This window comes from Poromitra crassiceps (genome assembly GCF_964638095.1).
Source record: "Poromitra crassiceps genome assembly, chromosome: 9".
In the NCBI taxonomy this organism is placed as follows: Eukaryota; Metazoa; Chordata; class Actinopteri; order Beryciformes; family Melamphaidae; genus Poromitra; species Poromitra crassiceps.
In genome coordinates, this window is record NC_139630.1 from 40936204 (window position 1) to 40958947 (window position 22744).

Genomic DNA, 22744 nt, shown 5'->3' on the forward strand with positions numbered 1-22744 from the left:
ACAAGACAGGCTGAACAACATGTGACACTCACATGACAAAACAAACAAGACAGGCTGAACAACATGTGACACTCACATGACAAAACAAACAAGACACAAAACAAACAAGACAGGCTGAACAACATGTGACACTCACATGACAAAACAAACAAGACACAAAACAAACAAGACAGGCTGAACAACATGTGACACTCACATGACAAAACAAACAAGACAGGCTGAACAACATGTGACACTCTCACATGACAAAACAGACAAGACAGGTTGAACGACATGTGACACTCACATGACAAAACAAACAAGACAGGCTGAACAACATGTGACACTCTCACATGACAAAACAGACAAGACAGGCTGAACAACATGTGACACTCACATGACAAAACAAACAAGACAGGCTGAACAACATGTGACACTCTCACATGACAAAACAGACAAGACAGGCTGAACAACATGTGACACTCACATGACAAAACAGACAAGACAGGCTGAACAACATGTGACACTCACATGACAAAACAGACAAGACAGGCTGAACAACATGTGACACTCACATGACAAAACAAACAAGACAGGTTGAACGACATGTGACACTCTCACATGACAAAACAAACAAGACAGGCTGAACAACATGTGACTCTCACATGACAAAACAAACAAGACAGGCTGAACAACATGTGACACTCTCACATGACAAAACTAACAAGACAGGTTGAACGACATGTGACACTCACATGACAAAACAAACAAGACACAAAACAAACAAGACAGGCTGAACAACATGTGACACTCACATGACAAAACAAACAAGACACAAAACAAACAAGACAGGCTGAACAACATGTGACACTCTCACATGACAAAACTAACAAGACAGGTTGAACGACATGTGACACTCACATGACAAAACAAACAAGACACAAAACAAACAAGACAGGCTGAACAACATGTGACACTCACATGACAAAACAAACAAGACAGGCTGAACAACATGTGACACTCTCACATGACAAAACTAACAAGACAGGCTGAACAACATGTGACACTCACATGACAAAACAAACAAGACACAAAACAAACAAGACAGGCTGAACAACATGTGACACTCACATGACAAAACAAACAAGACACAAAACAAACAAGACAGGCTAAACAACATGTGACACTCTCACATTACAAAACAAAGCCGGGATATTCCATGTACTCTTGGTTCATCTAAATGTCCTAGAAAGCTTCAGAACACCAATTGATTGCGGAGGGGAAATGGATATCTAAATCTGTGGGATGAACTAACGTGTTTGTCTGCATAGTCTATGTTTCGTTCACATGACATTAACTAACAGTTTGTCTGTGTAGTCACATGACATTAACAAATCAAAGGCAGTCCCTAATTGTAGACAGACTTGGGACATTACAGTGCCCGTGCCAACTTTTTCCCTTTTCCCAAGCAGCTTCTCTTCCTTGCCATTAGGAAACCAAACGGTACACAGAGAATGTGTTTGAGTGTTACTCCAAAATGGAGTTTTGCTGCCTGAGTCATGCCAGATCAAATCTAAACAAGGCCAAACAACTTCAATAGAGCCACTGCTGCCTGATTATCTAACAGCAGCATAGAAACATTCCCACAGTCAGCGTTCAGCTGATGCGTGGTGGACAGCAAGACTTCAAAAGGATGACTTCAACAGTGTCTGTCTCTGACGGTCGTCTTGTGCCGCGACCTCATGAGAAGATGTACTGTTAGGCCTACAACACGTTTTCAAAGTCTGCGACTGTGGGCCTCCCCTCAGACAAAGCTTGGAAAAAGATGCCCCCCCACCCCTAGTTCCTGTGGGATGCCTACGGGATCATGATTAGCCAATGTTATTTGAACCCGTAGACAAGATAGCATGATATTGCTGTTTGACATAGGAAACCACACCAGAATACATTTGTGTGTGGGGGGGGGGAGTTCCACAAAACTACTGTATCTCTGAATTATCTCTTTAACCAAATCACACACATTTACACTATTCTATGTGGTCTTCTTTTGATAACCAATGCAATAACTAATGTAATGTTGTTTCACTTCCATTCACTGAGCCTCCCCTGAAACTGGGAGGCCTGCCTCCCACTTTGAAAACCTATGATGTACAACATAGTTCAAAGGACCTATTGAAGATGATACGATGACTTCAACAGAGGGTCGGCAGAGAGACCATTCCCTAGGGAACCTCACAGCAGTGCAGGCGAGCCAGAACAGCGCTCAGTTGGACGGACAGAGTTGGGGCGACTCCCTCGTGGGCGTCCGTCCCTGAAGCATATGACAGGAATGCTGAGATCTCTGCCACCTTTCCCTTCCTGAGATCTTTGCCATCCCTTTGATCTGGTCTGGGGACGAGGTTCCCAAATCCTTGGCCGTGGCACAGAGCCGCTCTGAGAACAGAGATGCTGTGTGTGAGGCACCTCTAAACAGCCTTACGTAATATAAACACAATTACCCACATTAGGCTCTGATGGCTGGAACTACAGCCAAGGGCAACAGGCTACCGTTCTTTCACCCCCGCCTTGATCTGAGGGCTTTGCCAAAGAGGGGAAGAGGCAGGAAAAGAAAGATTAGGGAGAAACGTTGATTGGTTACAGCGTGTCCAATGGTTTCTCTTGATAAGGGAAAGTAGCAGATTAGGTTTGGTATTTTTTTATGATTATGTATGGGCATTTCGCCTTTATTTTATATAGGACAGTAGGCAGACAGGAAAGGTGGGGAGAGAGAGAGGGGATGGAAGGACAAAGGACCGAGCCTTTGTGGTATGCGTGCTACCAGGTGAGCCACCAGGACACACGGATTGGTTGGTTTGTGGTCTGTCCCTGGGGTAGGAGCTGCTTCAATGTGTTGGCTTCTGCATCTTTACCTGTAAAGTGCTGCATACGGACTTCACAAGTTCACAGTTCAGGCTGTGTAGCCTGGACTTGACTGTAACTGCAAGACACTCAGACCAATTAATTAAACACTAAACACATTGGTTTGGTGTGGATATTTTCAGTGACATTACAGTGATGGTGAAACTCAAATCCATAGCAAAAGAGGAGATTTAAAGGACGTCACTTGCCCACTGGGCACCTTAGCCTATATGCAATCTGGGCACCCAGAGTCTAGTCTGATAACTAAAATTCTTTACAGTCCGACGACATCTCATAGGCAGTTATCTATTTATAGAGATTAGCCGAGATGTTGTCTGGACCTAAGCCAGCTAGATTGTGCTGTATGGTGCTTTAGCATACAGTAGCATTACAAAGTTAGCAATATGAAGATTAATCTTTTAGTAATCCAAAGTTGGTGTTGGTATTATTGGTTTTTATTTGGCTGCTTTTTGTCTACTGATTTTGTACAAAGAGTGTAAGGCTGTATGGCATACTGTAGCTACAGTAGCCTATAGCTCCATGAATTCACTGAAGAAAAGTCTGTTTTGAAAGCTGCCATTGCAAGTCATGCTATGCTGCTGAGAACTAAGCACATCCTGCTTAGGAGGTCTTATCCTCACCTAAATATGAAGGGAATTTTGCCTGCACCTCAGAAAACAATCCTGCTCCATTTTCAACACCCATAGGCTCAAACAAGCATTCTGTTTTTCATCCGGATGAAACCTTGACATACAAATCCTTCTTTGTGTATCGGAATCTCCTAATACTCTTACTGACTTTGTGGGTGGCTGCCTTTGTCTGAGAAAATCTGATTTACCGGTCCATGTTTATTTCTAATTCAGTTTCTAGAGACACTGTTTACGAAAAAGGACCAGGGGTGTTGGAAGAGAGATGAGCAGCACAGTCTGTTCCCTCTCAAATGCCATTCTTGAGCTGATGTATGGTGGAGCATGAATTTCAGTTGAATGATAACACTTTATTGCATGCTGTACAGACATTTATGTTCAAATATGTTGTTGCCACAAAGGAAGAAAAGCTGTATGAAATCACTCAGATAATTCCATCGGCAGCAACATTGTTCCTCTGACACTATTTGTATAGTGGGATTAAGATATTTCTAAACATGAAGTCTGGACCTTGGGCGGTCAGGGCAGGTTATTTACCGCTTTTACCCTTCTAGACATGAGTGATGTGTGATTAAATTACATAGAAGCTTCAGTATATTATTTGAGTTAGATATTAGATTCATGCATCCATAATCCATTTTGAATGGGCTATAAAGTATGATGTTTTGAATGGACATTGTGATTTGGCCTGTGGTCTATGGATTTCAGGACCTTGTTGTGCTTGTACAGTACATAGTATTTTATTCTATCAAATGCAGAGCATAAGGTACACGTTAGTAGCTGGCTGTGGGTTACACTACAGTGAAATTGCATTACACTTTCAATCATCAAATCCTCAATTTTAAACTAAAACATCTGTTTGCTAATTCGTATCACAGCGAGAATGCACACTATAATGACTAGCATATGTTGAGCAGATTGGCTTGTGTTCTGCTATATGTTACAAAACCACCATTGTACAGTAAAGTATATCTGACTCCAACCACATTAAGTGTCTTATATGTGCTTCCATCTTTCTCCTGTTTAATTGCAGATGCCGGACACAATTCGTTGGACTTGTTTGTGAAAACAGATAGTTTGAGCAGAGACTTGGAAATGAAGGCTTCAGAGAAGAATGAGACTGCAGAAAATTGTATGTGGCCCGCGAGAGCTAGCAAAGAATACAGTTTGTGTAATACAATTCTAATTCTAATTAGTTATAATAGTTGTAGGCTACTAGTTGTCTGTTTGTCATTATGTTTCATATAATTCTGCTTTCAGAGCTAGATAGTAATTATTAAGTTGTTATTATTAAAAACCAATAATAGTGTAGTGAGTGATACACGTGGGATTAACATGGGCAAAATGTCCGCTTTACATCAGCTAACAAGCTAAGCTACTGATGTTATCAGACATTTGGGGAAACATTAAAATATGAATCAGACAAACATTCAATGATCATGATTCAAGTGTACAGGACCATTTCTCATAAACATGAGCCTTACTTTTTGAAAATAAATGTGAGAGCTTAGCTTCATCTGGCATCCGGTGTTAGCGTGGGGGCGCTAACCTGTGACCCTTGTGTTGGTAGGTATAGGGAATCTACTGCTACACTACCCATATGCCCCATTGATACACTGTTTGATTGACAGGTGATATTTGGGAACAGCAGTGCAGGACACCACAACAAAGAAGAGACAAAATCAAAGAGATTATGAGCTTGCAAGATTACCACTTTAAATTGAGTTTCAGTAGGCTATGTGTTTTCAGCAACCTAACACATTGTAAAAATGTGAATTAAGTGCATCCGGCTATACGAGGTTGTCTTTATTGTGCTTGTCTTCTAATTTCCTGCCAGCATGTTGTAAAAATCTCTGACAGCAGATGATGAATGTCCATTTTTAAAAAGCATAGCCCAGATGAAACAAACGGGCTACTGGTATCCTTTATTAAGTGTCATTTGTTTGTTTCATGTGTGCTAGGCTTTTAAAAATGGACAGTGTCCGCTGTGAAAGATTTTTACAACATGCTGGAAGGAAATTAAACGCACAATAAGGCTAAACAACAAGCATTACAACATGCAATAGAAACCTCATGCAAGTTGGCTATTTCTACAGTTTTTGCATGTGTATGTTGCCTTTATTGCAGCACAGTAACTGGCATACTCAACAAGCTGCGTGCAAGCAATCTAATTAATATAAATTAGATGTGCTCGACTACTTTTTAAAAGCATTGTTGGTTTGACAATCTACATTGTTTCAGGGTGGTTTAAATAAAAGTAATTGAAATCCTTTGTGATGCAGCTAGTAGTTTGGTGAATTACAGTTTCAAAGTATTTGTCCAAAAAGGTTTCCTACCACTGCATAATACAATTCACCAGATTTGCCAGAATACAGTTGTGCTTCCCTGAACCTATTGGGACATTTTGTTTGGATGTTGCTCATATGCACAAACAGCACAATCATTTGACATTTCGCATGTATTTATTTTAATTTCTATTTCCAAAGAACTGGTATGTTTGTGTTTATGATGACCAAGAATCAGTCTGCAGCTGAACACACAACCCAAACAGCCGCTAGGCATTTTCATTTTTGTGGCTGTCTGAGGCAAAAGACCAATTTCAAATGGACTGCAAGTAACCGCCAAAATAAAGTGTTGTAATAGGATGTTAAGCTGCTTCATTGTGCTTGGGCATGGATTCTGCGAGCTTGGTGAACCCCGCTGGAGGGATTTAACACCATACTTCCCCACTCCCATCAGGACACAAATGCTTCACAATAAGATGAACATGCTCACTCAGAATGACTTTGTGTTTTTTGACATTGACCTTGCCCTCAGAGGGTTTCAGCCAGCCTAAACCATGCCATGAAAATTCACTCTGCACAATCATCAGAATGATGGAATTTCAGAGGAAGATAGTGGAAGGCCAAAGGTGCAAAGTATATCACTCTATTGGAGACCACTTGTGTTGCGCTGCATCTGCGAGCCCACAAAACGACCGAGACCTCCAGGGAAAACCGAGGTATGGCAGAAATAAGCGATGAGGAGGTGACGGGGAAGGATGACGAGGACGAGGCATGGTAGGCTAGAAAGGAGCTGCACACTGTTTCTAGTTACATATCAAAACATGCTTCTAAATTACAGCAGATTGCCAACCAAGTCTGGTTTTGCTGATGTTAATTTCATAGCAGTGTGACTGTGAATACATGTTTTCACTGTCAAAACAGTTACTGAGCTCTCCATACAAAAAGAACTGCAAAACACAATATGCAACAATATTTTATACAGGCTAGTTAAAAATATTAAATTTTGGTTTTAACATTAAAATAGGCTATATGGCCACTCAGACTATGTTGGTTCTAACTGTAAGCTCCTACTTGCCAACTCAAAACTCATAATAATAATAATAATCATCATAATCATAATCATAATCACAGTCATCATAATCATAGTCATAATAATAATAGTAATAATAATAAAAGTCAGTACAGCTTTTGTGAAGGAGAAGGTTCAAAATGTGTGTGCTGTGTGGATTGAGAAATGGCTGAAAATAGTCTGCTTTTGGTCTACAGCTAGGACTCCATCCACAGCTCTTCTCCATCTACTTCACTTTCTTGATTCTGCTTTTCCTTTATAGAAAAAGATGGGGTTGAACAGTCAACATAAGTCATAAATCTTAACATAATTCTTGAATCTTGAATAAGTCAGGTAAAGCTGGCAAGGTTCTGGTTGTGAAAAGTTGACAAGGTCAGAGATCATAGGCTACCTCACCTGACCAGTCATCTTTATTATTATTATTATTATTACATGATACTTTTATTTTAACTGTCTCCAGTAATATGACTGTTTTAATAACATTATAAAATATCAAAAGCATTTGTTGGAGGTCATTGTTGTTTTAAAAATCAGATATGATACTGATACCCCACCATGACCTCTAGTCTAAACCCTAAACCTTCTGTGTGGCGTTGCTTCATATTTTCCACAGGGGGGCGCACTAGGATCAGAAATAATTATTTAGCCAGCAGACCATCAGCAGACAGACCAACCTGTGCCAAGGGTGCTCCTCCCGTCGCGAAAACACCAAACCCCACAATCCTCTGCTGGAGGTGTATTTGAATGGTACAACTGAGTATGGCGATTGGCGAACTAGCATACGAGGAGAGAGACAAGCTGTGTCTGGGTTGACAAAAAGTTTCGCCTTTTGGAATTACAACGTTACACCTGAGGAGACTTCAACACACTTCACAATGAGACGGTTGGTAACGTTATTTGGAATTGTTGGAATTGTGAAACTAATGCCCGAACGACATTTATCAAGCCAAGCCATACATATGTTTCCTGAGTTGGATGCTAACTAGCTTGCTAACTCGCATTAGCGGCCCAGGCAAGCTCTGCTAACGCTAACGTTAGTTACAGATATCCTCGATAGATAGCATAAAGGCTAACTAACGTTAGCTAACGTAGTCGCCTTCATTCGAGACAGGAAACAGCGCAATTCTACACGCCTCCAAATGTCATTCCGTCTGATATGTTGGTAAGATTGGTGACAAATTAGCGCTAATCAACAGATAAGGTGACGTTAATGAACGTGGCTGTGGCTGCAACTTGTTTCTAAACTTGCTAGTTAACGTCACTCATAGCTCGCATCGCAGTTAGCCAACGCCTTCGTCGCTATTAGGTGTTGTTTACAAACAGCTAATTTTTCATGTTTTTACACCAGTCTTTGAAATGACATTGTCGAACCCTGCTGCATCTCAGAATGCATGTCTCATACACGAGCTAACGTTATGCTAGGCCATGGATCGCTGTCAGTCTGGAAAGTTGTGCTTATGAACTTGAACTTGCCCATTAATGTAAATCCTACAGTGTCCTTATATCTGTCCTACAATGTCCATTATATCATCCCAGGCAGTGTCCCTTATATATGGCCTACAACAGTGTCCCTTATATCTGTCCTACAATGTCCATTATATCATCCCAGGCAGTGTCCCTTATATATGGCCTACAACAGTGTCCATTATATCTGTCCTACAGTGTCCATTATATCTGTCCTACAGTGTCCATTATATCTGTCCTACAGTGTCCATTATATCTGTCCCACAGTGTCCCTTATATCTGTCCTACAGTGTCCCTTATATCTGTCCTACAGTGTCCCTTATATATGTCCTACAGTGTCCATTATATCTTTCCTACAGTGTCCCTTATATCTGTCCCACAGTGTCCCTTATATATGTCCTACAGTGTCCATTATATCTGTCCCACAGTGTCCCTTATATCTGTCCTACAGTGTCCATTATATCTGTCCTACAGTGTCCATTATATCTGTCCTACAGTGTCCCTTATATCTGTCCTACAGTGTCCATTATTATGGCCGCTAGAAAGCGTGATCGGCGTCAGGAATTCCTTAAGAATAAACCACCCCATGGCCTTCTGCGACCCAGTCTGCATCTTGCCGCTGAGGTGAACATGAAGCAGGTGGGTGCATGTGCAGAGAAAATACCTTCATGGTCTATTGTGTAAATAATGTTGGAGCTGTGTCTAAAAATCTGGTGACTACAAAGTGGAATAGTAGTGGCATTGCAGTAGTAAAGACAGTAGAAGTGGCCTTATCCCCTATCCTTTTGTTTTAGGTGGATATTTTAAATAAGGAAGAATTAGATAAAGACAGGTGAGTCTGATCCACATGGGAATCATCTGTTCAATCATAATCACTGTCTGTAACATTATCCCACAGATAATCACTGTCAATCACTGGACCATCAGGGCACCTTTCCATAACCATGAGCACCATATCATCGGCCATGTATACTGTATTATGCTTTACTCTACTGTGACAGCTTTCCATTCGGCTCATCTTGACTTTTCTCTTGGCAGATTCCAAGTGAATTATTGTGGAGTTCACGGTCCAGGCAAAGCGAAACGAGTGTCATATTGCAAGAGGCAGCACTTTCCGTTGAGGGGGGTGAGCGTAAAGCGTGCAGCCCGGGCCCGTGCCCCTGGCATGGCCAACAAAGAAAATGAGCTGACGTGCTCCGAAGACATGCGGGGCATTCACTACAATGATAACTGCGGGCTCCCTGTGAACTCTGCAGAGACCTCCAAGATGGCGGGGGGCAGCTCCAAGTACAGCGAATTTGCTGAGGTGAGAGAGTCGAACCTGATGCTTACATTCAAAGTCAAAGCAATCTTTAGACAAATATTTTCCCGCCCCATTCACAAGATTGATAGTAGAATTAACTTGTTAAAGACAAAATGTAATATAATGCAAATGTGATGCCCTTTTTTGTGCCGAATTTAGATTTGAAAATCAATTATTTGATTTGCGTGAAATCCTTGAAAATGAAAAAAAATGTGCTTGAAAGTCCTTAAATTCCATTTTGTAATGTCTGTATGAACCATGAGTCACAATGTTAGGTCAAATGTTAACATTCTACTAGCCAGTGAAGTCCCTCTGTTCAATGTTTATTTTTCCCACAGCTATCAAAGGACCATGAAGCTATGACTCATGTACTTTTTGGAAGGAATCTCCGGTTAAATGTAGCTCTGACACTATGGCGACGAAATGCTAGTGAATTAGTGGCGTACCTAATCAGGTAAAAAAATTACACCTCATTAAGTTTGGACAGTCTTTGCACATGAGCCTGCTTTATCTTCAATAATGTGTTTCCTTTCCCAGAATACAAGACACAGGCGTGCTGCTGGACTGCCTGCCTGTCATAACAAACAAGTGAGTCTCAACTGCTTTCATGTGTTTTCCAAACCGGAACCGTGCAGCTTCACCTACCATGACTGGACTGCATAATGCTACAGGCCTATATTAGCCTAAATAATAGTGTCAGAATCTGAATAGAGTTTAGTGGTATTAAAAAAATACTTCAGCGCGCACAACATCCTCCAAGTGCCAAATGAGTTAAAAAAAATGTTTTGTCTCTATCAGACGATGTATTGAGAACATTCATAAGTGAAGGATTACTTACAACACGGAACATGTTTCCCCCCAAAATGCAAATCAGCTGAAGAGTGAAAACTAAAGTCAAGTGGAATGGGCAGAACAGGACAGCCATTCATGCACATGTTAATTAGTTTATAGGATGCACCCTTTCCTGTATGATAGCTGATGTCCAGGTTTAATGTTGGCGTTTTCTCCAACCTTAAGTTAATGATCACTGTCATTGTTAATCAGTCTATGTATTCAGCATCCGTCCCTTGAAATAAATCTTAAATAAATCATCCAGTGATTAATTGCAGACCACAATTTGTAAACATGAGGCAGAACCATAGGCCCCCTACCTCCCATCATGACAGCATCTAGCCATGACTTATTTACAAATAATGTAAATTCTGTTTGTCTTGTCTGTCTCCAGCCTTCAAGAGGAAGCACCATGTATATCGCTTGGCTGCTGTGTTGACCTTCTACCCCAAGTGAAAGTGATTCTTGCCAGTAAACATGAAGAGTAAGTCTCTATGAGGAATTGCCGATGTGAACTCTAGCTTTCTTTGAGATGTTGTTTTGACTACCTGACTTGTTTGTGTGCTGTTTACAGACACATCATGGTGGGTTTACACTGGGTTCAGTCCATCATCAGGAAATGGTGGCCAGAACTTTCCACTAATAACAAACGCCTGCAGGACAGTTGCTCAGAAGACAGGTGAGCACCTCATCCTTAAATACAACCAAATATACAGTACATCCTATAACATCTCCAAGACGCAAGACGGTTTGGAAAACCTTGTTCTCTGCTTGCTAATCAGACTCAAGAACTTTAGGTGAATAGATGATCGTATAATTTCTGCACCTTTATGTGAATGAGTTGGGTCTAAAAGTAACATGTGTTTTGGTATTAATCTGGCAAAATCCTATTATACTTTAGTGGGTGGGGTTTGACTGACTTCAAAGCAGAGATGCCTTCAAGTATTGACAAATGCTACTTATTGCTTTAAAAAGGTCTTGGCTGATGCAGACTGTTGCACAGTTGATTTCACTACTCTTGACAACATTTACTTGTAAGTCGCTTTGGATAAAAGCGTCTGCTAAATGATTTTTTGCAAGTCCAAGTCAAGTCTAAAGTCTTTGAGCTAGAGTCCAAGTCAAGTCTCAAGTTTCTTATGTACCGTATATGAGTGCTGTTATCATCTGCCGCGTGCCATCTGGTCTGCTGCTTAGAACACTGCATAGCTAAAACTAAGGAATTCAATACATGTACTGTATTATCCTCACTCCTTTATCTAATTTATTAGCATACAGCATTGATTAGATGACATTATTGTAGACATTATTAATACACCCAAAAAATAAATGTAGATTGTTCACGAGTCCCAAATCTTGACTTTGAGTCGAGTCTCAAGTCTTTTAAGGACAAGTCTCAACTCACTGTGACTTAAGTGAGACTCAAGTCCAAGCCCCCATGTCTGCTTCAAAGCAGAGATGTCTGTATGATAGATCTATTTGAAGTAACAAAATGGGATGTCCAGATGGATGTTTTCTATACAGTCTTAATAAACCTGAACCAGCCCATTAGGTGTTTACATCATGTGAAAATGGGCAGGAGGGAGCTGCTCTAAAGTCCCCTTGCACAGACTTGGCACTAGGGATGCACGATATATCGACTATCATATCGTATCTGCCGAAGTTAGTCATTTTTTAATATCGTATCGGTCCGATGAGCGAAATAACAGCAATGTTAATATTGGTTATTAGTATCATCAAAAAATTTCATAATGAGAGAAAACAGATCATTATACATAGATTATACAGATCATATCTACATCGGTAAATATCAGTTATCGACCATAACAGCAATGTTAATATCGGTTATTGGTAGCTGCCTACATCCCTACTCGGCACACATTGTCATGGGAAAACTCTGCTTGGATGTTTGTTTGCAGGAATGTTGAAGTCATGAAGCAGCGACTGAAGGACTTGTGGAAGGAGGGAGCGCACTTATGTTTAGTTCCAGGAACTACAGGCCAAATGGCAAAGGTGAGATCAGTGTTTGTACATAACTGCAAACCTGTGAAAGACATCAAATTTTGAAGTTTCACGTAATAGTTCCAGGAAGCCAAAACAACACCTTGTTTTTAGTTTTAATTACATTTAAGCGTGATAATATAATTTACAAAAACCTTTTTTAATCTGTGATGAATGTTTGTCAGTAAAGAAAACTAATGCGACATCTTAACTTCTTGTTTCAGGCCATCGAGGCTTATCTATCACAACTGCGCTGACAATTTGTCAATGTAGCACTGAGGATGTGACCACTACTGCCTGGTTACTACTGGCTGTGTTTGAAACTGATAATGGTGCCAGAGAAAAGGACTGGTTTCATTCTGCCACTCAAACCTCTTACTGGGACTGAACTTGACAATTCAGGCAACTCCCAAGTTGGAGCCAATTAAGGATGAGGGTGACAGAACCTTCTGCAAACAAAACAGGAAATTGCTGCTTCACATTGAAGTGGATTGTCTTTTGAAGGGGCATACAGCGGACCTCCATGAGAGCGGGTCGGGCGCTCTGTGAAGTGCCAAGCTCGTTCTCACCACACCACTCTATGCCATGGAATGCAAATGCACGCGTGGCTGTCATGGATGCCCCCTTGCGCCCGGGTTTTTCTGAATCAAGAACCTGGAACTACAACAGTCTTAAGTTATTAGAGCTCTTCTTGTTTCCATTTGGCCTCTTCCAATGATGTTTGCCTGTAGATACAGTGATTCTTTTAATTTTCTTTTTAATAAATTTGCTAAAAATCAAAACTTAATTTAAAAAACACTGCATTTATTGTTTAGTAATGTTATGTACAAGGGTACATTAGTTTGTTGTGACCAGGGGTGGGTAAACTACCCACCTTGTTTCCCCTCATTGATTGATACAGTTGATCAGAAAATAGATGAGTAAACTCAGCCTAATTTCATAGAGGTGGGTAAACTCTGTTCACTTGGGTTTACCCCACCCCCACTACGTCCTGGTTATTTGTGGTCATCATCAGGACAGTCAGTACACAAATCAGGAAAGAATTACTGCTTTGAAATGTTAATGACATTATTTTATTATATTACTGCAATATAGTAGACCGTTTAGTTGCTGCAGTGATATGTTGAGTGGCTGCTTGCTTGGGCACTTCAGTTACCATGTTTCCGGGTTGTCCCTTCAGTTTGTACAATAAAGTTTTTTTTTAAGTGACGTCATCTTCTGCGGAGACAGCTGATGCTAAAGATCCTGCCGCTGGTCACCGAAACTGCTCCCGGTTACATGTTGACAAACATCTAGCGTTAGTTAAAGGTATATTTAGTGGAGCACAGATCGAGGAGAATGTTGCACAGGGAGAGGATAGCGCTGTTGTGGATGTGTCTGCAGGCTACGCTGGGCCTGGTGTGCTGTTTCTCTGACATGGACGTGGGGCCTAGCAGCACAGGTGTGTCCACACAGCCCAACGGAGAGCGCTTTAAGATTGAGGGCAGGGCGATAGTGCCGGGGCTGAAGACACAAGACTGGGTCTCCACAGCCCGAGTCCTGGTGGAAGGCGAGGAATACGTCGGCTTTTTGAGGTATGAGATCAGAGTCCTGCCTGGTAGCTAGCTAGCCAGCTAAGCTATCTTCCGTTAGCTTAGCTAGCGCATGTGAATGTACTTCTGCTAGCATTCCATTAACGTTAGCTGCTGGTCTGGCAGACACCGGGCAGGTCGCGACTGGGCAGCAACATTGTAATTAATTATACGTATGGGTGATTTTATAACAAACTCCTGCCGTTCAACCACGTAGCAGCCCAACGTTACCTGTTTTAATAACAAACCTAGCCCCGTTCTGACTCTTTCCGGGTAGACGTCTACCCGGAAAGGAGCCAGAACGGGGCTATAACAAACCTTGCCAAAGGAGAAACGGTGAATCAGGCAAACTCAGTAAACGAGGGGAGGTGGGGGGTGAATTCACATCAATGAATCAAACAACCAACACTGTAAATCATGCTTGTTGTTCTCAGACCCAATCATTTAGCAGAGGTATAAGGAAATTATGCCAAATAATTTAATGGTAGGCGTTTTATTTATTATTACAGTATTATTATATTTTTAAAGTTGTTTGAAATTCGTTCGTATGATACGAGCTAAGGATTTCCAGCAAGTATCCAAACCTGTGCAGACTGGTCTTTCATGATTTGGATGTGACCAGGCAGGGCCTTTCAACCAGTTTACCCTAAGCAATAATGACATGAGCTCATAACATGAGCACAGACATCCCTTCCTATCGAGTGTCATAAAACATCCTGATGGAATGAATGTCACCTGTGTGGTAAAGAGGCATATTTTGGATTGTCATTTGTCACCACCTGTTTTCACAGAACTGACGGCAGTTTCGCTGTGAATGACGTCCCTTCAGGATCCTACGTTGTGGAAATCATTACCCCTGCATATAGATTTGAATCAGTCCGTGTTGATATCACGTCCAGAGGGAAAATGAGGTAAGGCCTTTAATATGAGGGGAAACCACAGAGGCGCACACATGAATTGCATCACATGCTCCTTGAGCCATCCTATGTGCACCCTTGTAGGGGCTCGATGGCAACTTGTAACGTAGAACTGCGTGTCATTTCACAGGGCGCGTCTTGTGAACCACATCAAGACGTCCGAAGTGATCCGCCAGCCATATCCTCTGCAGATTAGGTCCTCCGGCCCACACACCTACTTCATGAAGAGGGAGACCTGGGGCTGGACTGACTTCCTCATGAATCCCATGGTAAAATTTCCACAGCAGCAACATATTGCATATTCCTACAACATTGCATAGCCTATGACAGGGGTTATCAAAGTGTGAGACTATGGGCCTCCCCACGGGTCACAGCTTGGAATAAGGAGCCCCCCTCACTCAATTCCGCATGTGGCCCCCAGGGCCACATTTGGAATAGCAAAAAAAAAAAAAAATATATATATATATATATATATATATTTTTTTTTACAGTGCACCTGAACGCAACATGCAAGATACCCGCTGAATAAGTGTCCAAATGTTCATGTCATTCTGGCCAATACTCCACTTCTGTTATACTATTTCAGTCCGGAATATGGAATATCTTTCAATAATATATGATTTAGCTGCTAAATTGTCAAATACCGCCATCTGCTCACTACCCAGGCACTTATGTATGTACTTAACCTAACTAACTTAAACCTAACTAACTAACCTAACTGTCAGACTAAACTCCAGCTGACACCCCAAAAACATACAATCCGCTACAGAAAAATGTATATTGTTTGTTTATTAACTGGCCCCTGGCCTTCTATCGTTTCACGAAAGTGGCCCCCGGGCAAAGTAAGTTGAGTATCCCTGGCCTATGGGATCATGATTATGCTATTTGATCCCATAGACCAGGGGTGTCCAACTTTTTTGAATGGGGGCCAGATTAGATCATGTGAAAATACCGGGAGGCCAGCTGCTCATAGCGTGTGAGATTTCTAGTACAATACAATTGTACTGTTAAGGATTTTGTTTACCATCTGAAAACATTAGTTCTGCCTGTGCTGTTCCTACTTTGTGCTTGTCTACAAACTAGGGATGTCAACGGTTACAACATTTTCTAAACGTGTACACGAGACCTTTTGGCAGCGTGTAACCGGTTAACCGGTTGTTGTTTTTATTTTATTTTTTTTAAGCATTTGCGCTATATAATCGCTAGCGGGCACTGTCGCCATTCAAATACCTCCCAAACCTATAGACAGCAGCGATGTTCTGTGTGTTTGTTCCCTCTTGGTTGAACTCGTTGTCTGGTCCAGAGCAGAAGTAGCAGCAACATTCGCTGTCATTACAGTTGCGGGCCTAGCCTTCGCCATCATGGGAAAAAAAATATCGCTTGCGGGTACTTCTGGAACGATGTGAGTTTTCAAGTCACAAAATTGTCCAAGGTTTCCCCACCAGGTCTCGCCCGCTTTATTAACATTACATTGTGACCACCGCATCACATCGGCCATGCGTCCATTACGTGCAACGTTACTGCACTAAATAGTGTAACGTTGGCGTCATCTGTAGCTTACAGGCAGCATTATCACCTCTAAACAGTTTATTTTTGATGAGAAATGAATGATTGCGAGTCCAAAACACAGTAAAGTCATTGTCAAAACTTTATTTAAAAACGTTATTTAAAAGGACACAAAAAAAGATGGGTAGTCGGTTATTGATTTTTCTAAATGGCTATGATTTACTATCCGGTTACACGTGTACACTGACATCCCTACTACAAACTGTATGGTCGTGCTGTCATCGTTAGCTGAACGGAAAAAAGCAAATTGAACTTGCTTGATTAACCAAGATTGGAGGGCCACATATAATGGTATATTTTGAGAGACAAGCCGAGGGTCACTTGAAATCGGTCCACGGGCTGCAATTGGCCCCCGGGCCGGACTTTGGATGTGCCTGCCATAGACACTCAACAATTGTGCCAAGATAGTCTTCTGATATTGCTGTTTGACATACTGTACTTCAGACTACACCAAATACATAAAAAGTAGGGCTGTGCCGATTCACTTATCTCCCGATTCGATACTATCACGATACTTTGGTGCCGATTCGATATATATTGCGATTCACGATTATTGCGATTCTACGATTATTGCGATTCGATATTACGATTTATTGCAATTTTTGTTTATTTTTTTCTTTTATTTTTTCAGTTTGTTTGCTTTTTTACACTAGATTAGAACATGGGAAAAGTTGAATCATACACTAGAGACTGTATATTATATATCATGAGTAGGGCTGGGCGATATAGTTAAAAACAGGGGCGGACTGGGATCATAATTCAGGCCGGGCATTAGATACCAAGCAGGCCAGGCCGATATGGGCCAACGCGCGTGAAATTTGGGCCGTTTGAAGCCAGATTTGGGTCCAATTTTACAATGAGATGCACCCACTTTAACCCTGAAGTGTAATTATTACTTCAGACTAACTAATAAAGTAATAAAACCACTAGTAAACCAGTAGGCGGCGCCTGGCCTGCTGTTCAGTGAGTGGCCTGACTGCAAGCACCCAAAAAAAAAAAAAAAAAAAAAAAAAAAAAAAATCTTTTTTTTTTTTTTTTTTTTAATTTGCGATTATCGATTCTGGAATAAAAGATCGATCCAAAAAATCGTGACATTAAAAATCGCGATACTTAGGTGAATCGATTTTTTCCCCCACCCCTAATAAAAAGATCTGCCTGAAGACATTATTTGTTTCTGACCCTGCAAAAGTGGGAAAAACTGTCAAATTCCCCAAAACTACTGCATCTCTGAATTATTTCTTTAACCAAATTACACACATTTAGGCTATTCTATGATATCGATATCTCCTTTTAATAACTAATGTATATTTTTTCACTTCCATTCACTGAGCCTCCCCCTGAAACTGCTTGGAGCCCCCCACGGGGAGGACCGCTTCCCACTTTGAAAACCTCTGGCCTATGAAACATAACAATGTAGAAGCCTAGATAACATATTAACCCATTGATACCTGATGCAGCATTTGCGTGTATATCCCTCATTTGTGTGCGTATCCCTCTAAGACCGCGAACCGTTCGCGGTCTTAAATGGATACACACACAAATGCTGCATCAGGTATCAATGGGTTAAATACATTTGTCGGCTTTAAGCACATAGGTGGCTACAACTCACTTTAAACTGTCGCAGCTCTTCCTCGCAAACACTGAGCTTTTGTTGCGCTGATGCAGCTGAGACGAGAAGCCAGTGAACTTATCCCAAGTGGTAGAGCATTTCTGTTCCAATTGTTTTGTGTACACAGAATAATCAGTGTTTGCAGGTGGTATTATTTTCTTCTTTCTCGTCTTTCTTTTTCCTCTTTCCAGCCCCCGAGATGGCTGCTCGTCATAGTTATATTGCGTCAGGTGCGCCCTCTGGTGGCAGCCCCCAGGATGGCTGCTCGTCATAGTTATATTGCGTCAGGTGCGCCCTCTGGTGGCAGCCCCCAGGATGGCTGCTCGTCATAGTTATATTGCGTCAGGTGCGCCCTCTGGCGGCAGCCCCTGACTGCTCATCATAGTTCTATTCTGTCAGGTGCGCCCTCTGGCGGGTTCATTGAAACATACTCCGAAAATGCAGTATTTACTGACAGTGAGAATGTAATATGAGACTACACGTTGTTTGATCGAGTCAATTTCATGTATTCAACAGTCAATCAATCTTCGATTAATTGTTGACATCCCTAGTAGAGAGAAGTATATAACAGAAGTGCAGCAGGTCAAATGAGTACAGATTAGTGGGAGGCATTTCCAATTGATCATTCTTCCTGTGGCAGGCTTATTGTCTTGCTGGAACACCGACCTCGCCTTGGCTCTTCTTTCCTATATTCCCTTCCCTCCCTTCCTATATTCCATCAGGATTTAATAGAATGACCAGGTCTCTTGAGAATGAGACCCCATGCCTCAATAAGATTACCTGTCTAAAGTAAGGTCAAATAAAAAATTGTACACAGTCATCTGGTGTGCAGTGATAAAAAATAAATAAAGAGTACGGTGGTTGTGCACAAATCCATATTTCAATTATTTTGGGAAGATTTGGTCATGTGTGGCCCAGCAGTCCAGCTGTTTGTTCATATCAGATTGTTCCACACTGGTAGAGGAAAGTGGATTAAATATAATCCAGCTGTTTGTTCATATCAGATTTGGGGTGCTCTGATCGATCGGCACGCGATTGGAATCGGCAGATTTTCACCCTAAAATATGAGATCGGAGAATTCTGATAATGCTTTATTTGCGCCGATTGCAAAACAGATTGATGATGCAAAAGACGTGAGCGGAGTTGTGGTGATGGTCCCATGATGCAAACACACCTGAAACATCTCAGCGGTGTCATTACAAAGTGTGTCTGTTATGTATACCAGGATAAAATACCTTGTTGGAGAAGCAACTACGGTACTGTAGTAATCCGTGCAGCTGAGCAAGAGGACTGCAGCTCCGCTCGTCATGTCTTGACATGTTTATTTACTAATTATCCAGGCTGAGTGAGTTTGTGGAGTGTCAGTCAGAGACCCATGCTGCTTCACCGAGGCTACGTTCGGTTAGCTCTAACGTAACTTTACAATGCAGTTAGCTTGCTACATGTAGCATTAGCTACGAAATAGCCACGTCTCATTAACATTAGTTTTAGTTTTAGAGCCTGACTGATTTTGTTTACAATCATCATGCAAATATTGAGGTAGGAAAAAAGAAAAACATAAGTTTTAACCAGGACTTTGATTGATTAAATGAAAAGCAGGTAGGCTAGTTCACATCTCCATGGCAACGATAGAAGTCATGCCGGAATGCCTACTCGCGCTGTGTAAAAACATTTTCTGTGTAAAAGGGCAACACTGACTCATTTGCAGGCTTTCATAACGGAAATATTGCGTGGTCTCTGTAAAAATGGCTAATAGAAAATATTGATGTAGGAAAAAAAAAAGTGCTGCACTTTCAGTTTGATGGTTGAAATGTAGGCCTACATGTAAAATGGAAACTGTTCTATAATAGAAACTGTTCTATAATAGACTGCTATAGCTGCTTAAAAAATAAAGAAATCGGTAATCGGTGATCAATCGGTGATCCGTCATGCAGATATTTCTCATAGGCGATCGGTGGCACAAAAAAACGTGATTGGAGCACCCCTATATCAGAGTGCTTGTTCCACACTGGTAGAGGAAAGTGGATTAAATATAATTATGTGGAGTGCTTGGAATGCAATATATTTTGCAGAAGGAAAATGAGAGAACCAGCTCTAGATTGATTTTCCTAAGAAGATATGTTGGTGCTTGAAGTTGGTGAGGTCAGTTTGCCAGTGAGGATAGTTTATCAGTGTCCCCCTTGTAAGCGTCCACAACATGCCGTACAGATGCTAGTGGAAAGACGAGCCGTGAGTTCTGGTTTCTTTTCCTCCTTCATGATCTCCATTCCTCCTGCAGGTGATGATGATGGTTCTGCCTCTGCTGATCATCGTCCTGCTGCCCAAGGTTGTCAACACCAATGACCCCGAGATGAGAAAGGTAACCACACACAAATAGCTTGAGTCACATGGTCGGAACAGTGGGATATACAGTATACAACTCTTTTTATTAAATTTTCAAACAACACATATACAAATACAACCCACCCCCCACCCCAAAAAACGAACAAACAAACACACACAAAAAACAATTTACATATAGAAATACACAGAAGGCGATTCAGTTACTAGAAATCTCTAGGGTGGAGTGCCCCTGACAACATAGTTGGGCAATTGTGCGCCATCGGCCCTTCAATCACAGTTGTTCGAGTGACATCACTGATTACATCACAACTGCTCGGGTGACATCTGACAGTGACAACTGTGCGCCATGAGCAACTGTGCACCATCGTGCAACTGTTTATTTAAAAGGATCCCCATTAGCTGCTGCCAAGACGACCACTAGTCGATATAGTCGAGATAGCCCCGGCAGCCCCCAGGTGGGCTATCTCGTCGAAAGGGCCTTTCTGTGTGGAGTTTACATGTTCTCCCCATGTTCCCTGGGGTTCCTCCATATATAACCCCCCACAAAAAACATGCAGAAGATCGTCGTCTGACCAGCGGCGGTTGGAAGAAGTTGATCCATGGAGGATGACGAGCCAGGATGGGTCAAACCCGGGGGACAAATTTCACGGCCACGGCCATGCACGTGTGTGCATGCCAAAGGGTGTTTGTGACAAAGTAAAGACTAGGTTTGTCCGTCCGGTTTAATTAATTAATCTTAATCGAACAAGTCCTCCTGTAGTCGACAAGAGCCGACTTTACAGTGAGATGAGGCAGTTGTATCACTAAGTGTGTAATACCCTGTCTTTGCCTTGTTGTGTAGTGTGAGCATATGAGCAATATGACTGGGAGACAAAAGAAATGGGTGAAACCATCTATTCATGTGTGTGATTCAATGCCTTTCCAAAATCAGTTAGCATTTTACATCTTCTAGTGCAGTGGATCTCAAACCTTTTCATGCCAAGGACTCCTAAACTGACACAAATTAGACTATGGACTGCCATTTAATAAGATCTTTGCTTTTAGATCTTTTATTACAGAAAGTGTATGAAACCCATGACCCATATAATGGGTCCCCTCAAGGACCCTTGGTGGTCCCCAGACCCCATTTTGAGAACCACTGCTTTATTGTGTCCCTAGCCTTACTTGCAGTCTGGTCCTCAAACTACAACTGTGTACATTTGCCCCCTCCTCTCCAGGAAATGGAGCAGTCCATGAACATGCTGAACCCCAACCCCGAGCTGCCCGACGTCTCCGAGTTCATGACCAAGCTCTTCTCCGGAGGCTCCAAGGCCTCCAGCAAGCCAGGGAGCAGCAGCAAAGGTAGCAGGCCGGCCGTCAAGAGGAGGTAGTACCGCCACCAGCAAGCCAGGGGGCAGCAGCAAAGGCAGCAGGCCAGCCGTCAAGAGGAGGTAGTACCATACGTGTCGCTTCGCCTCGCTCTGCCTAAAGAAGCACGGCTCATGCCATGGAAGAAAGCGATTTTTAAGTGTTTCATTTTTTTCCTGCTTTGGTTCTGTTGTACAGTTTATTTTCTAAGAGGGTCTCTTTATCCCCCAATACAGTACCGCAGGAATGAGTCGGAAGTAGCAAATCGCCGCCATAATGGTTCATAAGGGGAAAAGGCTATGGGGATTTCGGTTAAATGCATGATATAAGGTCTGTGGTTAAGACAATTTTATGGGAGTGGAAATTTGTGTTCAGCAGGATAATATACAGGTAAATGCGTGTTTTTTGTGTGCGCATGCGCGATTTTCAGAAAATGGCCATTTCTGGGTAAGCCGACAAAAATACGGCATCCCTGCGGTACTCTATACATCTGGATTTCTCATGCAGGATTAGAATGAGCAAAACTAATATTTTTTTCCCTTTACTGCACTGATAAATCCCCTTAAACTCAATGCAAAAGATATTCTTTATTTGATGTATACTTTTCAAAACTTTATTTGTGACTCCAGTACTCATGCTTCAACATAATTGTGTATGCTAATCCTCCAGTGTACATTCTCCACTGCTGCTAATTCACTTCCAATTCCCGGAACCTGAAAGAGAACTTATATAAAAAGATAAATTGAGCTGATTAATACGACTGTGAATGAAGATAAATGGAATTTTAACTGATAAACTTATTTAAAACCCAGATAAATAAATTACAATGCTATTAACAACTGTGTTTTCCTTTATGTGGGCAAGGGGGGGGGGGGTACATCCTGTTCTTTCAGATTTTCACTGATTATTATTGTTGC

At 41.7% G+C, this 22744-nt stretch overlaps 2 protein-coding genes across 3 annotated transcripts; both read left to right on the forward strand.

Annotated features, from left to right (window-relative positions):
* Positions 1–7635: 7635 nt before the first annotated feature.
* On the forward strand, positions 7636–13194 carry katnbl1 (katanin p80 subunit B-like 1). 2 transcript variants are annotated; one of them, XM_083643314.1, is made up of 10 exons: positions 7636–7761; positions 8863–8981; positions 9137–9174; positions 9381–9648; positions 9984–10099; positions 10183–10233; positions 10871–10960; positions 11051–11155; positions 12393–12486; positions 12699–13194. In XM_083643314.1, exons 2-10 carry the CDS (start codon positions 8874–8876, stop codon positions 12729–12731), a joined length of 903 nt encoding a protein of 300 aa, XP_083499440.1. In that variant the 5' UTR covers positions 7636–7761; positions 8863–8873; the 3' UTR covers positions 12732–13194. The 2 variants fall into 2 exon arrangements, with proteins under 2 accessions (XP_083499440.1, XP_083499441.1); XM_083643315.1 differs by lacking the exon at positions 9137–9174.
* Positions 13195–13700: 506 nt separating this feature from the next.
* On the forward strand, positions 13701–22653 carry emc7b (ER membrane protein complex subunit 7b). Its single transcript, XM_083643316.1, has 5 exons — positions 13701–14048; positions 14837–14956; positions 15093–15231; positions 20416–20496; positions 21698–22653. The coding sequence occupies exons 1-5, from the start codon at positions 13813–13815 to the stop codon at positions 21848–21850; spliced, it is 729 nt and encodes a 242-aa protein (XP_083499442.1). The 5' UTR covers positions 13701–13812; the 3' UTR covers positions 21851–22653.
* The last annotated feature ends 91 nt before the right edge of the window (positions 22654–22744 follow it).